This window comes from Medicago truncatula, chromosome 4 (genome assembly GCF_003473485.1).
Source record: "Medicago truncatula cultivar Jemalong A17 chromosome 4, MtrunA17r5.0-ANR, whole genome shotgun sequence".
Classification (NCBI taxonomy): Eukaryota; Viridiplantae; Streptophyta; class Magnoliopsida; order Fabales; family Fabaceae; genus Medicago; species Medicago truncatula.
The window spans coordinates 50,591,350-50,607,902 of record NC_053045.1 but is presented as its reverse complement, the minus strand read 5'-3'; the positions used below and the strand labels follow the sequence as shown (position 1 = coordinate 50,607,902).

The following is a 16,553-nucleotide window of genomic DNA, read 5'->3' as shown; positions in this document are numbered from 1 at the left end:
TTCACTGCGGTTGAAAATCTTTTGTATTCACTTGTATATAGTGCTTAAACATTTATGATCTCTAAAATGTTAAAAAAAAAATATTTTTTTATTATTAAAAAAAATGTCTATTTGTATGTGCACTTACACGCTACATTTGTCTGGTGACCAAACATAACGAGCTCCTCACACTCTACCTTGATCGGTCATTCAAAGTTCCAAGGTTTACAATTCTTGATTCATCTACAAATATTATATTATATATCATTAACTTGTCACTCATGATTATTACTATTATTATTTCATATCCTTCAATAATCCGTGATTAATTAGTACTATTTTCATCAAAGTTAGATCATGTAAGTCATTGTAATTGTATTACGCTTGTTTGTACAAAACTGTCATGACATTGAAATTGAACTATATATACTTACATAATGGCACCACCTTCAAGATGGAAATTTCTAAATTAAGCAATACTTTAATACTACTATACTTTTCTATGTACTTACACAGGGCAGAATGTAGTGGAATTTAAATGACCTCTAATTCTGAAATGCCATAATTTCCCTTTAGAATACAACAAATTCTCATCACAAAGAAACTCCCAAGAAAACCATTTTTCTATCATTCGATCTACATCATGTACAAGTACATCTGAACCATTCCCACCTCTAGCTAGAACACTAGCAGTGTAAATGGATGCCATTCTACCAGGTGACTCGGTCGAAAGGCCACTCGGTCCATCGACCACTATGACATCCCAATTCTTCTCATATACTATTGCAGGCAAATTTTTCAATGCAAGTTTACATTTTGATGTTTGAAGGTGTCTTGAGTTTGGTGTACATGCTGGATTGTTTCTTGCATGTTTGAGTAGTTTATAAGCTTCTTTTGTTGGTACATTATAGTTGAAGTTGTATATTTGAGTGTTGTTGAAGTTAGTTGTTACCTTTCTTGTTGTTGTTTTGTCGTGGTTATCGTCGAGAAAGATGGTGTTGCCTGCTTCATTCATTGATGAGAGGATAAGGAATTGTGGTTGAAAACCAAATATGAGAAGGTTGCAAGGTGATTTAAGAGCAATTAAATTTGATAAAACTTTGAATTCTTTCTCTTTGAAAGTGGTTGTAATGTTGGAGGATTCATGTGTATGTGATGCAATAATTTTGTTGTAGGTGGAAAAAGGTGTAGAAGTAGTTTTAATATTGAGACTAAGAATTCTAAAGATTGATATGGTTGAGAGGAACAAAACAAGGATAGGGATGAGTTTCTTTTTTGTGAGATTCATCCTTTTTGTTACTTTTTGATATTTGTGAAATATAGAAGGTTGATTTTCTTTTACTTGAGTTGTGTGTGGAGGTGAAAATTGAACAAGAGGACGAATATGAAGTATATCAGGGGGCATCTTGGATATTTTTTTTTCTCTTTCTTTAGTGCACCAATGTTGTTACATTATGTATTTCTTATGGTGTTGTGTGCTTTTGATGATGATAATAGATATTCTTATGTGCACCTTGTTGAGTAGAGAGGAAGGGATGTTTTTGCTTTTGTTACAAGTTTCACTTTTTTGTTACCTAAATTTTATATTGCTGGTTGAAAAATGTGTCTTTCTTGTATAGAAAGATATGTTCATATGAATCTTTTTCTTTTGGTGCTGACATGCGTCCTTAAGTTTGGTTTATTGTCAAATTTTCTCTTTTGGTTGTTTGGTCATGATGAGCAAGTTGGAAGATGCATAGCTGGTTGTTGATGAATCTCTTTCAAATTTAAGTACCATAATATATGATGACTCAATAATTTTTTGTCGTTTAATGAATTAGGCTATGATAAGCAACTATTGATCATTGGTTTATATATTGCAAATTGAATGCAATAAATGCAACATTTAGTTAACACGACCACCTAATGTCACAAGTGACTCAAGTTTGTGTGGAATGTGAGAAATTGTATCATTGTTATTATTGTTTTTTTTTTTTTTTTTAAGTAGTTTAGTGGTTAAATTCACACACATTATGTGTGAAGAAGTGGAGAATGTGGGGTTCGAACTCCGACCCCTATATAAATTATCTCTGATAGCTACCAACTGAGCTACACTTACAAGACATCGTTGTTATTATTGCTATCAAATAGAAGATGGAGAAATACTCACTTTGGACAACCTCAAATTAAAATTAAAAGTATTTGGGACAATCATAAATGCAAAAGTTAAAAGAGAAATATTTAGTCATATCATTTAATATTATTTTTAATTTTTTTTTATCATTTGTGTGTGCCCAAATAATTTTATTTGAAGTTGTGTCTATGCAAGAGTTGCTCGAAAAAGATGTTACTTATGGAGTAAAAAAAGCTCTAAGAGAACTAATCAAGTTTAATTTAAAATTTCTATTAAAAACCCTATTCAGTCCATTTCAGTTTTCAAGGGAGAGCATTGTGTTAAAGCATTTGTTGTTTTTAGATCCTTGTCCTTCTCTAAACGGCCTAATCACCTCATTAGTCCTCATAACTAACAAAGATATATTAGTGTGGAAAATAAGTTTCAGAATTAATATAGAAAGATTGTTATTATTGGTGTAGTGAGGAACACAACTAAGGAAGGGCATATCTAATTATCTATTCAATAATATACATTACTACTTCATTGGAAATAATATAGAGCTCTTTTTGGATTGTGCGCTCAACATGTAGCGTGAGAGACGGAGAATATTCTCACAAATCTTCCTTCAAATTTTCAATTATATATTATACCACTCAATTATAGTAGCACTGGTTTTTCATACCAAAAAATAAGAGTGAAACTAACTCAGATTTTTAGATAAGGTCTTGTGTTTAAGCTTTGTAGATTGAGACCTTACTAAAAGTGGTCAGTTAGATCCTCGACAGATATTAATCAACAATAAAGTCGGTCAATACTTTTTGAATGTGATCTCTGAAATCTGAATTAGTTTACTTTTAAATTTAATTTCATTGTGCATATGCATGCAGTTTTTACCAAACAAATTATGTTCAGGTTTTTTTCAATGTCTAGCAGACAAAAGTGCAACAAAGTGTTTTTCAAACAGCTTTTCTAGTGATTAAGAAAAATTGAAATAATTAACTCTAATCTAATACTAAGCAAAAAGATTCAGTCACACAGTTACCTTGAAACAAGACATGTAGCCATGTACGTGTTGTGTTGACTTTCCACCAATACTAAACTAAGAAATGGTCATTTTCCATCTAAAATATAAAAAATATGGTGATGCCGTTGGCAATGGAAAGTTTCACCTCAAAACTCTTCTTCTAACGTGTTCTTTAAACTTATCTATACATAAATTAATTGAAAGAGTTAGAAATAGAAACCAAGTTTATATATTCTATTTTTTTAGTCTGAAAACCAATAATAGATACAAATCTTTAACTCTAGATAATAATGTGCAAACCATGGTTAAGTCCATAGGATCTTTATCAATCACTTAATCTATGGTTAAGGCATAAAAGACCTGTGATTTTCTTTGGCATCTTTCTGCTTGAGATTTTCCAAAGTGTTAAACACTAAAAAACCAATATCTTTAATTTCTTTAAGTGGTGAAGATTGAAGACAAATATTAACATGGGAAAAAACGGAGAGGGTCTTGGAGGATCTGAGGTAAGGAAATCATAATTCAAAGCAATATTAGCCTATTCAATTCATGTTTGTTTCTACTTGCTAGTTCTATTTGAATTTTCATCTGCTAATTCTTGAATCATTGTAAACTATATTATGTTAGGCAATATATCAGGAAACGGTAGAAGATGAAGTTAAGGCCACTAAGAAAGTTCCTGTTGGTCCTATACACAAATTAATAGCAGAGAATACCAAGTCAAACAGTTTGGTCATGAAGGTAATTTCTAAACTCAGTTTTCCTGAAAGTGGAATAGAGTTTGGCAAAATCATAGTGGCAGTGTTATTTTCGTAGCGTTTGTCAAAATCGTTGTAGTCCACTTATCTATCAATCCAAACATGCACGTAATGTTACACTTACACGTTCCGTTTTGAAACTAACAATAAACTTATAATTGCTACCTAAACAGAAGCCAAATGTGGTGATTCCTGCTCATATCATAGCTGAAGCAATATCAACTATCCGCGACATTGACCTAAGATGGTCAGGTCCAATCACACAGAAAGAAATGGAATATGTAGAGGAATATGTCCTAGCAAAGTATCCTGAATATGCAAATCTAATTGAAGGAGATGGAAGTGGTATAGACATGTCAAGTTTTATCATCAATGAGGAGCCTTCGGAATTACCAATGTCAGATGATAGAAGAAAGTCACCAAGATCGCCTTCTTTTGGAAGCAACCTTCCTGAGATGGATAGAACACAGTTAGAGCCATCAAGACTACTTGATATTCTCAACAAAAAATCCTCCTTTCCTGGAAGTTTCATCTCGATACCGGAAATTCAAGCTCAAAATAAGGTTTTGAAACATTGTGGTTTGCCTGATGATGAGTATTTGGTTCTTTTCACTCCAAGTTACAAGGATGCTATGATGTTGGTGGGAGAAAGTTATCCTTTTGTTAAGGGAAATTACTACATGACTATTCTTGGTGAACAACAAGAGGATTATATCAAAGAATTTGCTTCTTTTAAGGAATCCAGGGTTCTCATAGCACCTAAGACATGGCTTGATTTGAGGATTAGAGGGTCTCAGTTAAGTCAAAATTTTAGGAGGAAATGTAAGATTAGTCCAAAAGGGCTATTTGCTTATGTGGCAGATGTGAATGGGACAATGCATTGGGTTTCTGAGGCTCATAGGAACTATTGGCATGTTTTGCTTGATGCATCTGCAATGGTTGTGGGAAAGGATAGGCTACATGTTGGACTTCATAGGCCTGATTTCTTAGTATGTTGTCTTGATAACACAAATTCCAATCCTTCAAAAATCACTTGTCTCTTGGTTAGAAAGAAAAGTTTTGACACCTCAAACGGTTCATCTTAGGTTAATGGATGAATGAGAATAGTACTTGTTTCATATTGTTGGACAATATTTGAACTACATAGTAATTGGTATCATGAACTCCCCAAAAAAGAAAAAACAGTGAATTTTCGATGTGTATTTGTTGTAGATTGAATAAATGCTTTAACATATATATGTAGAGAAAAACCACCGATTATTGGCTTAAATGCATTTGTATTCTTGATCATTTGGTTGGTTTATATTGTAAGTTACTCATGTTACGATTTTGGGATGGTTCTATGGCCAAACCAATTTTCCATAACAATTTGTTTTGAAGTTCTACATTGATATGATCTCTATTAAGAAAGTATTCACTGCATAGTATTAGTAGCTCCTTGATTAAAACCTGATTTAATTATAGGGATATTTATCATCTTTTTGAAATATATTAATCTTGACCATACGGTCTTGTGGACGTGCTGATGCGCATGTGTGTGTTGTAAATCCCAATATACCGAATTCGATTCCAACTCATGAAAAGAATATTAATTTTGGTGATGTCATTGAAGACGTAGTCTAGTGAAGTCAATATGATGACAAAGTAGTATAATATAGGAGGTCTAGGGTTTGATGTTTGTTGTTAACAAATTATTCTCCCTAACAAATCAACAACATTTGCATATAAAAAAAATGTTAACCTTAGAGATGCAAAGACCTGGTAGGGGAAGGAAATAAGTGGCTTGATGGAAGATCATAATTCAGCAAAATTAGTATAACCATGTTTTAGGATCTTTCATCAATAGTGCCAATTGAGAGAGTAACAAACACCTTGACTTCAATTAATCTTTTTTTATGGTCTATTATGCTTGGCCATCCCAAATCCTTAGATTCCAAGAACTTGAAGTTTGTCTTATAGTCTCTTACCTACCAAGCAACAAAATCCAAGTGGTTGTGTGCGTCCGAATCTTTTGCTGAGGAGTGTTGTCACGTTTATCTTTGTTAGCATTCTGATTAAAATAGTGGATGAGTATTAAATAGCAAATCACCATTCCTAATCAACTTATTTTTGCTGTCATATTAATTTTCTAAATTTAAGAGACAAACAAACATATAATTTGACCTCTTATACTCGAATTGTATCACCTTAATCAACAAAACAATAAAGTAAAATAAAATAAATTATGAAACAAGAATGCAATTAGAGGTATGGTTTGCATAATCTGTATTTAATTTTAACAGGGGTCTATTTTTTTGTCAGAAGTAAACGTTGATATTAAGGTTATCAACATGAACTGTAACGAAAGTGGTTGAATGATTCACCCCATATGATAAGTATAAACCGCTTGTGAAAGTGGTTGAATGATCACCCCGTGTAATAAGTATAAACCCCTTGTGATAAGTGACGCTTCCATTTATTTCTGATTATCATTCTCTCCATTTTGAGTCGTTTATTGTTTTAACATAGATTAAAAAATGCAATAAAATTGTGAAAAGGCATCACATTTTACTACACTAACCTTATTAATTATTGGACCACAAAACCAGTTGATATGAATAAAAATGTCCTACCTTTGATCGGAACATCCTCTAAAATTCATGCAAGATACTTGAAAGAACGGTCACCAATTGCAAAGTATTGTTCGTGGGTTTCAACTCACCTACCTCAAGATCACACAAAGCATTTTCAAAACTCATTTCACCCATCTCACATGGAATAGAAAAACTTCCATGATCTTTGAGTTCAGGAAGAAATATCACGATTTAAAAAGTCAATGTGATAAATCTAAACTAAGTTTGCTTGCATTTGTCGATTCAATAAAATAAAAAATAAAAAAACTGCAAGAAACAATTCTTAAATCATGAAATAGATAGAGGAGTGAAATTTAAAAGAATAAATAAGAACTAAACTTCAATGAGAACTATTTTTAGACAACTGAGAAATTCAACGGCTCGGCGCACAATCACTTATTGGTGTCCCATGTAACATTCAAAAAAAATTTAGAATATGAAAGCATAAACCTTTGGATCTTGCCCAAAATCTACATACATGAGACATTGAAACCTTAATAGGATTCCATTTGGAACATGCAGAACTCCAGTCATGTGTCAACATCTGACATAAGCAAAATCAAAATTTGAAATTCTGAACTGTCATGTGATTAAGCAAAACCTTAGCTGTTATTTGTCAACTTTCAAGCCCACAAATATCCAGTTCTTCCATGGATTCAGCTTCTAACACTGATTATTTTGATTTTAATGGCAACCTTAAAAAACTAGTAGCCAAACCAGTAACAAAGATATCCTTGATTTTAATACAAGAGGCTACAACAGGAAACGAGGCAGGTTGGATTGACCATGCTCGAGCCGTATACTGAGATACAATACAAAGTATACCTCTCAAGAACAATAATGGTGAAGGCGATAAAAATATTAACTGCCCCAAGAAAACTATTGCCGGTGTACAATGACCAGATATACACAACCACTTAAAAGCCACCATAACAAAGAATAGTATAACTATCACTATGAGATAAACACACAGCTGCAGCAACAACAACCAAGAGACCTGTACTGAAGTATATATTAACACGCTGGGCCTATTATACTGTCAACCAAGAGCATGCAAATTCCCCAGCAGGGCTGCTAGAAACTTCTCTGGCATTCTCTACACTTCCTCTTGACCATGGCTGCTACTTTTCAAGATGTTATACTTGCAGAGGGGGCAAGTAGCATTGATGTGCAGCCATTTGTCCACACAGGTACAGTGAAAATGGTGACCACAAGGAAGTTGTCTTAGTTCAGCCCCGTCATCATAGGCAGAAAGGCAGATGCAACACTCCTACAGTTTACCGCACATAAATAAATTAAAATATAAAACCAGATTAATTTTTTCAAATGATTATCATATAACTATTATTCTCGTGTGCATCATTATGTCAAATTCCTCCCAATGTGAAGTGCAATGGCTGCAGTGAACAAAGACTCAGAAAAAAGGATGGAAGTAAAATAAAACCAAAATATATACATAATTCTCCAGATGAATAATGTGCTCAAAACATGACTATGTTATTATAGGTTAAAATGAAGCCAGTTTTTGGAGCATCAAGTGGATTTCCCTTCACAGAATATTGAAATGATAATTAGTGCTGGAGAGCAAAAGGACCACTGTCCACTGAAACAAGAGAAAATGTTTTAAATGCACATAATAAAAATTTACAACATACCGCATCCTCATCGGCAAGCACGTGTTCAATTGGGGAATCAGCTTGACATTCAATCATTATTCCTCCAACAGGTCCTTGTGTATTATCAGCAAGCTTCTCGTTGCTTTTTCTTTGGAATTTGAATTTTGACAACTGCTCAATGTCTTCTTTTGTTGCCCCTTCCTGCTTTTCGCCAACCACCATAAAAGGAGAGACATTAAGCCAAGGAACAGTACAGATAATATATTACAACAAACATCTCACAATTAAATACTCTTAAGTTATAAGGCATTGTGAGCATGTCCACTCATAATTAGAATTTAGAAATACATTCACAATCTACCAAGTTGTGGGATAGAAAATCATATCAAAGTTTGTTTTTTCTAGAAGATCCTAGAAGTTAACAATGTTGACCTGAATGAGGCATACAAATATCAGAAAAATGAACTTTTTCTCATACCACAACAACTATAGATAGCTCATAGTCATAACCTTAACCTTACCTTCAACCCTGAAAACTCTAATGTACACAAGCTCGTAAATAGTCTTTGTCTCCAAGGTATTCCCAATAAATCAACCTTAAGGCTTTGTTTGTGAGTTTGGAGGGGAAGGGAAGGAAGGGCTTTGGGGGGTGAGAAATATAGGGAAAAATTGATAAATCTTTCACAATTTTTGAAAGAGTGTTTTTTTAGAGTGATAAATTAATACATATGATTGATATTTTTAATTTTAAGAATATTATAACGACATAAATTAAATTTGAAGAATTCATATAAACCATCCCAAACCTCCCAAAACCCTCCTCCAATACAATTTTTTAGTTCCCCCAAATGAGGAGGGTTTTATATTTTGAAGAAAAATAAAACCCCCAAAGCCCCTCTCAGTGTCCTCTATTTCTTCCACTTACTCCATTTTTTTCCAAACCTTCCCCTCGCTTCCCCTCCAAACTCGCAAACAAAGCAAAGTTACCTTTTAATCGCACAGCTGTGCATTCCACCTTCCATTTCATATCATCCATGTAAACGTTTCAAAATTAGTTACACCTTATAAGGAAGTCATTTTTGCATTACAAGTATAACAGGTTAGATCAGAATCCATCCCAAACTTTAAGTATTAATCATCAATTCACACCCAAGAAACTGCCATTCAAAAACCACACATGGCTGTAGCTGTTGTTATTCACTCAATATTTAATTTGTTTATTTCATGGTAGCAAAACACTGCCTCTTAATGTCACTGACATGTATTGTTCAAAAAAAAAAAATGTCACTGACATGTATTGTTCAAAAAAAAAAAATGTCACTGACATATACGACACAATAGTTTAATCTTGGACCTTCCCAATCATTTGATTCAGAAGTTGTACTGTCGGCATTTTATATTCTAAGGGTGTGTTTGGGAGTTTGTAGAGGAGGGGAGGACTTTCGGTGGAGGAGAGGAGAGGGAAAGAGAGAGAAATCTTTCACATTTTTAATTTGGGTTTTTGGTAGTGTTTGGTAGAGAATGATAAATGAATGCTCATGATTAACATATTTTTAATTTTGAGAGAGTATTATAACAACTTAGATTGGATTTGAAAATTTTATCTAAGCCATCCAAAACCCTCCTCTAATACAAGTTCCCCCATTTTGGGGGGTGTATTATGAAGAAAAATATACTCCCCAAAGCCCTCTCCTCCCAAAGTCTTCCATCTCTTCCCTTTCCTCCTTCCTTTGTTCCAAAGCCCTCCCATCTTCCTAAACTCCCAAACAGGGTATAAGGCTCCACTTAGGAGTTTGGAAGGGAGGGAATGGCTTTCAGGGAGGGAAAGAAAGAGAAATCTCTCACCTTATTATTTAAGAGTGATTTTGTAGAGAATGATGAGAATACTTATATTTATAATATCTTTAATTTTGAGAGTATTATAACTACATGAGAAGGATGTTAAGAATTTTTCTAAACAGTCCAAAATCCTCCTCCAACACATTTTTTGAGTTCCCCCAAAATAGAGGGATTTTGTATAATGAAGAAAAATGAACTCTCCATTCAATTTGTGGGTCTATCATTCCTTACTTTTTACTTTCCTCCTTCCTTTTTCCAAAGCCCTTCCTTCCTAGACTCCCAAAAAGACCCTAAAGGAGCCTAATAAAGTCTCAACACGACAAGCAACAAAAATATAGATTTATTATTTCAAATGTTCAGTTTTGTCAGGTCAAGACAACCCAACCAACTACCAAAAATGGATGCTATAAATGAAATACAGATCTCTTGAAATTCCAGTAATTCTAGTTTCCTCCTTCCATTTCATTTAGCCTTGATGATTCAAAAACAAATAATATATTGAGCCGTAAGTTCTACCAAATTCAATCAACTTCCGGCAAATGCCGCTGAATAAAATCAAATTGAAAGAAACTAAACAGATTCAGCTCTCATGGAAACTCAAACAAGAAGAAGTAATGAATGTGACTTGCCTGGTCTGCAACTGCATACAGAAGCGCAATGATACATGGAAGGCAACAGCAAACAGCAATACCAATGATGCATGCCAGCGCAATACAGAAAACGACAAAGAAAACATCAAAACCCAAGAAGACAATACATAACCTGTAAAGAAAGTGTATTTTGTCAACAGTAGTAAACTACTATAAAAGCAGATTTCCCAAACAGAAAATATATACAGAAAACGTTGCATATGAGAACTCTTATTTATTGTGACAACACTAGAAAATGTTTCATACGAGAACTCTTATTTATTGTGAGAACACTTTCAATAATAACTGCAATTAGATTTAATGATTCAGATAAGTCCCTCAAAACTAAAAGGCACATGACCTTCTCTTTTCCCCTACTGTCACATCTCAGCCCCCTCTTCTTCCAACAGTGGCATTGCAGCCTTCATCCAGTGAAAGTTAGAAATGGAAAGTGAAAACATCAAAATCAAAAATACTTTACATATATAACTACTGGTGTTACGGAAAGTAACCCCTTCCAGCCAAATTGAAATATTAACGTGAGCAGGTTCTAACCACATGAAGATTTATTTAGATCAAATTATACAAGCCAAATAAAAGAAACTGAAAATATCTGCAACTGTTTGGTGGTTGACGATTGCATAATTCATCAAATGAAGATGAAGGAGCATAGACATCTGGAAACTTGTGACCCAATTTCAATTCTCGACGACCGTGACTTCCAAAACCAGTATCTAAAAAATCCCCCAAAATCCTCTTTTTCCACCACCAGCTTTCCCATCTTCAAGGCCTCTATATCCCTCACAGTTTCCTATGACGCCAAGAGGGCTCAAAACCCAACAAGATCGATAACATGACGAGCAGAAAGGGCCAGAGGTAAACAATCGGGGGAAAACAAATAAGAGAAAGGAGTCACGTGTCTTTTTATACTGAAGGTTTTATCTGAATTGTTGAGATCAACCCCACAACTATTATTGAAAGTTCTCAATTCCCACAGTAAATAAGAGTTATCGCTAAATATGTTCCCGTATATAGTTGAATGTGTGAGTGTGTGCGCGCGTGCTTGTGTGTGTGTGTGTGAGAGAGAGAGAGAGAGCAAACCAGTAAAGGTTAGGAGAATCATGAATCAAATCTTGACCATCAGCTGATACCCAATAGAATCCAATGACCCACCAAATAAAAGAAAACATTGTGTTGGCTGATTCCAAATGCTTTGCCATACTACGAGGAACAAAAGGAGATAAGACAAACATAAAATTTACATAATCTACAGAAATGATTAGCCATTGTAAACCAATAATTGATTGCACTAATTTCACCATAATATTGAACATATTGTGGTATTGTTTTAACCCTCAAACCACAACTCTGTTCCCATGCAAATTAAGAAAGTATCCCATTAATGAAGGTTAGGAGGTTAATTCATTACAGACAAAATCTATTAAGAAAATGGAATAAGTTATTAATTGTAAATAAATGCGTGTACTCAGTCCTCTTACCAGTGTTGTCAATTGTCATCCGCAGATGGTGGAAAATAGCGGTTTGTTCAAATTCCGCTACGCAACAAAGCTCTAGTGCCGCTATAACTACTGTTTGACAATATTTTGTACTAGTACTAAATAGTGTGTTGCATAATGACAACAATTTGTTCAAATTCCACTACACTACAGTGCCGCTATTTAACAACACTGCATCACACTAATTGTGATTCAAAAATCAAAAGTAGGATAAATCCATAGGTACATAAACTTCCATGGTTACACCATGTTTTGAGAGATCGTATAAGAACAAAGCTCTATTGTATGATAATTCAGGTAACTATCACATGACAGCCTCCACCATCTATTTTCACAATCAAAGTTACCACATCATATTCATTTTTTTCTTCTTAAAAACATTATTTTCATACTCTCACTGCACTTTGAGACAGATTTCAGATACGTTACTATTAGAAATAATCTTGTAGGTTTTAAACTGAAATATCCCCTCAGCTACTGAGAAGCTAAAATTTCCATGAAGGTTTTTTGAACTCTGGATTAAAGGTGTCCCGGAGTTTTCAATTAGAAACTTAGCATAGCTACTTAAGTAATGGGATTTGGAAACTAGGGCACATGGACACTCAACAATTTCACATGCCCATCCCTGACACATTTTCACCGAAAGCCAGAATATAATGAAACATCAATCACCTCGATATATTTTCATGAAAGCATAATGCTCAGGTGCAAGTCCAACCCCAACCCCAGTTCATGTTACGATCAACTTATTCTAGTATAGTGTTAGATACTAAAAAAAATAACTCTCGTTGTTCATGGGATGTCAACTGAATAATAAGAGTTTGACCTCGTAATCTCGTATAATAGAGTTCAAATTTTCACATAAACAGTTGTAAAATAATCATTAATATCATTCGTTCGTGGTTCAAAAACTCACCTTGTAGAACCATCATCCCCATACTGTGCCAAATTCACATACTGTCCAGAACTATCCATCGAATCAAAGCTCAAATCCCCACTACCACCACCTCCAACCACATTACCACCATTGCCATTCACCTCTCCCCGCATCCGCACCCGTCTCCGATACTCAAAACAAACACACACAACATGAAGAACACACTGCAACGCATAACCTAAAATCCACAACCTAAGCGGTGAACTCGGCGATTCATTCCGACTCAAAATCAACACAGTAACCGCCGCAATAATAAACACGAAATTCCACAGAATATCAAGAATCACCACCGGCTTCGAATAAGCCCAATCACTTTGCCGTTCTTCCAATTGCTCAGCCGCGGTTTCTCTCACCATCATCGACGGCTCACGCATCAACCTCCGTCCACTCGCTTGCCGTAGAAACCGCGCCGCTTGCCGGAGACTCGGCGCACGGAGAACTCTCCGTCCAGAGTTTGATTCGTCCGATGAATTTCCAATTAACGGCGTTGGATCCGTCGTCGCCATGTTTGAATTCTTCTCACTGTTTAGAGAGAAAAAATTAGGTTAAATTCTGATAATTTATTTTTGTGCGGATTTGGTCTTGTTTTGTCTGTGAAATTGAATAGAGAAAAATTGAAATGGATAGTGTGTGAAACTGAAAACTGAAATTATGACGATGATGATTATGTTTTTTGGATTTGGACGTAAGAGACGGTGTCGTTTTACTAGTTTTTTGGTCACTTGAACGCGCACCGCGTGTTTATTTTTCTCCCGCTTAAACTAAAAGGGTCTAATACGTTGCGCTGATTTTCTTCCTTTTGTTTTAACTGAACACAAGAAGCATCGGTGGCGTTTTTTCACGAAGCTTGGAAGTTTCAAGACATTGATAGAAGTCGCTGATGTCGGCTGGTGAATTTAATGGATGTTGTGCAATTTTTATTGTTTGTGAAAAGATCACGTTCTTGCTTGTTGCTAAAAAATTAGCTTAAATTTGTTGAGAAGTCTTGTTAACATGTGAGTTTAAGACCAATCATGGAGTTAGCATAAATTTTTAAGAGTGAAACAAGTGTACTACTATCTCTGCTCTTTTTAATTATCACATTTTGACATTTTACATATACTAAGATAATCAATAATTGTTATTACTTTTGATGCAATAAGTTATACTTTTACCATAATGATCTTATTCATTTAATATCTTATTTCATATATTTATAATGTTGCATTGAACTTTGAAAGTGACAGTTAAATAGAGAAAAAAAAATCTTCAAAAGAGACGCTTAAAAAGGAACGGAAGGAGTACATAATTTTAAAACTTTTTTTTTTTTTTGAAAGAACGTAATTTTAAAACTATATTAAGGTTTTTTTATAGCTTACCTTAAAGAATTGCACGTAATTTATCAAACGACTAAGGGAAAAAAAATGAATAAATCTTAAATAAGAGTAAAAATTAGCTTGTGGTATCACTTGGGTCTTGGAAACTGGTTTTTATTCACAAGCTTTAGTAGCGGAACTCTTTTAATTTTTTTGTACTTTCTTAGATATCACGAGTATAATTTATTTATTTGTATTTTTTTAATAATAGTACATGATAAATACTTAATCTAATCTACTCGAGTTAGTATGATAGTATTGACTTGGGATCTGAGAGTGTGTTCTTCCTCAAAGTCTCAGGTTCGATTATCTCCAATGCTAATTTGGTTGGACTAATTTAGCTTCTGAAAAAAAAAAAAAAACTTAATCTCTTCAATTAAACGTTTTTAAAAATATTAATATATGGATCTCACAAATAACTTTACATCATCGTATTTCAACGTTAGAAGATTATTTTAATAGTTAAAACAAGTGAGGGAGAAAGAAAAAAGATAACATAGAACTTGTACTTCATTTCCTCCCCAATTGAAATACCTATCAGGTAGTAAGGGTCGTGAAGCTGAGTCTTCTTCGTTGATGATGGTCTAAATCATCAACAGTTGCATGCAGGTAGGAAGGAGACTTCAAAATCCAATATCTAAATGTTTGAAACCAATATAACAACCATTAAAATGCACCCTAATTGTTGTTCTTCAGGTTTTTTGGCTCATACCCAAGGAGAAAGATAAGAAATTTACATGAGCGTTGATTGACATTGATGTCAGGTGTGATGCAAGATTATGTCGATGGTTGAATAGCTTCCTACCAACATGAAAATTGCACCTTAAGTTCAGTTTGGTTTTTGGCATGTAAATGATTTTAAAGCGGTTTGGTTCTAAGTGAAGTGTACCTTCAAGGTGACGTATGATAATTTTTTTTAAATTATGACTGTCGATGAAAACAATATGAAAATTCTTTAAGCGGTTTAGCTTCAAGCGATTATACCCGTTATGGTGAAGTCTTGCGTTGAGATTGTTGGTTGAACTATGATTGTCATTGACAACAAGGAAAGTAAATGTACCGTTTTTTTATCAAGATGGAAATTGTTGGTTGAAAATAAGCACGTTGAAAAAGTTTTGTGTTGTCTTGTATTGTAAAGGATTAATCAAGGTGGAGATTGTTGGTTGAAAATATATACATATTGAAAAAGTCTGACATTATCTTGTATTGTAAAGGAAGAAGACGACTAAGACATATTTGGACTTTAATTTTTTATTACAAGATGCATCAGTAAAAAATATTTTAAACTTGTATGTGGCATTTTATTTTCTTTTATTCTTTTGTCTTAGATTGTTTTGAGATATACTTGAGTATTCACTTTCCGTATGTGGGTGTACCAGAGTCATGCTGTAGTTTAAGAATGGCTATGTGTTGTAAGAATTTACATAGCGCTATTCTTGGTCATCATTATACAACAATTACGAATTTTTGTCCAGTTTTAGAGTTGCAAACGATATGTTTTTGTGTTCCAATAAAATTCATCTATTTTTCTCTATATGTCACCCATTTCGTTCGAAACTTGAACAAGTTAGTATGTCACCCATTTTATTCGAAACTTGAACAGGTCGGAGAAGCAGACCGTCATAACTTGACCTTGGTTAAGTGGTTCCCATTTTCATCGATTTGAAGATATAAATTTGAAACAAATCGTTATTCATCTCTAATTATTTTTTTTAATAAGTTATTCATCTCTAATCGGAATCTAACAAGGGACATACAAGTGATTTTCATGATATTTTCCAACACACTTTTATTTTATTTTATTAACCCTTCAATTTTGAAGGGAAAAGCCTCGAATAAGAATTGTTTCATAATAAAATCAAACTTAAATTCTCTGAACAACTATTTATTTATTTTTGGATTAATTAAATTTTTGGTCCCTATAAATATCTGCAGTTTTGTTTTTGGTCTTTATAAAAATAAATTACACTTTTTAGTCCCTACAAATTTTTCCGTTAGTATTTTTAGTTCCTGTTAAATTAAAATTTGTTTAATTATGCTTAAAATTTTAAATTTTTTAATGATTTTTTACATACTTGTCTAAAACATTATAAAAGGTTCCGGAACAATAAATTAGCTCAAAATTTTATTTTTAGTCCAAATTTTCGTTAGTTTTATCTTGAATTTTTGGCATTTTAAAAAAATTATATTTA

The 16,553-nt window shown here is 33.7% G+C and overlaps 3 protein-coding genes across 3 annotated transcripts; 1 reads left to right on the top strand and 2 right to left on the bottom strand.

Annotated features, from left to right (window-relative positions):
- Positions 1–487: 487 nt before the first annotated feature.
- LOC25493665 (glucuronoxylan 4-O-methyltransferase 2) lies at positions 488–994 on the bottom strand. The gene has a single exon (XM_013602233.2). The coding sequence runs from the start codon at positions 992–994 to the stop codon at positions 488–490; it is 507 nt and encodes a 168-aa protein (XP_013457687.2).
- A 2,299-nt stretch (positions 995–3,293) lies between these two features.
- On the top strand, positions 3,294–5,247 carry LOC25493664 (uncharacterized). Its single transcript, XM_013602230.3, has 3 exons — positions 3,294–3,604; positions 3,726–3,839; positions 4,030–5,247. Exons 1-3 carry the CDS (start codon positions 3,569–3,571, stop codon positions 4,939–4,941), a joined length of 1,062 nt encoding a protein of 353 aa, XP_013457684.1. The 5' UTR covers positions 3,294–3,568; the 3' UTR covers positions 4,942–5,247.
- A 1,555-nt stretch (positions 5,248–6,802) lies between these two features.
- LOC25493663 (E3 ubiquitin-protein ligase At1g12760) lies at positions 6,803–13,863 on the bottom strand. Its single transcript, XM_013602229.3, has 5 exons — positions 12,986–13,863; positions 11,654–11,773; positions 10,553–10,685; positions 8,124–8,285; positions 6,803–7,738 (listed from the first exon to the last, which is right to left on the bottom strand). The coding sequence occupies exons 1-5, from the start codon at positions 13,510–13,512 to the stop codon at positions 7,565–7,567; spliced, it is 1,116 nt and encodes a 371-aa protein (XP_013457683.1). The 5' UTR covers positions 13,513–13,863; the 3' UTR covers positions 6,803–7,564.
- Between the last annotated feature and the right edge of the window lie 2,690 nt (positions 13,864–16,553).

What these genes read in the sequence shown, in the direction of transcription:
- LOC25493665 (XM_013602233.2), bottom strand. Translation starts at nt 994, where the DNA reads ATGAATGAAGCAGGCAACACCATCTTTCTCGACGATAACCACGACAAA.
- LOC25493664 (XM_013602230.3), top strand. Translation starts at nt 3,569, where the DNA reads ATGGGAAAAAACGGAGAGGGTCTTGGAGGATCTGAG. An exon ending in AGGGTCTTGGAGGATCTGAG is followed by an intron (nt 3,605 to 3,725) that starts GTAAGGAAATCA and finishes ATATTATGTTAG; the next exon opens with GCAATATATCAGGAAACGGT. An exon ending in CAAACAGTTTGGTCATGAAG is followed by an intron (nt 3,840 to 4,029) that starts GTAATTTCTAAA and finishes CTACCTAAACAG; the next exon opens with AAGCCAAATGTGGTGATTCC.
- LOC25493663 (XM_013602229.3), bottom strand. Translation starts at nt 13,512, where the DNA reads ATGGCGACGACGGATCCAACGCCGTTAATTGGAAATTCATCGGACGAA. An exon ending in GGGGATGATGGTTCTACAAG is followed by an intron (nt 11,774 to 12,985) that starts GTGAGTTTTTGA and finishes TGTTCCTCGTAG; the next exon opens with TATGGCAAAGCATTTGGAAT. An exon ending in TGTATGCAGTTGCAGACCAG is followed by an intron (nt 8,286 to 10,552) that starts GCAAGTCACATT and finishes GGCGAAAAGCAG; the next exon opens with GAAGGGGCAACAAAAGAAGA.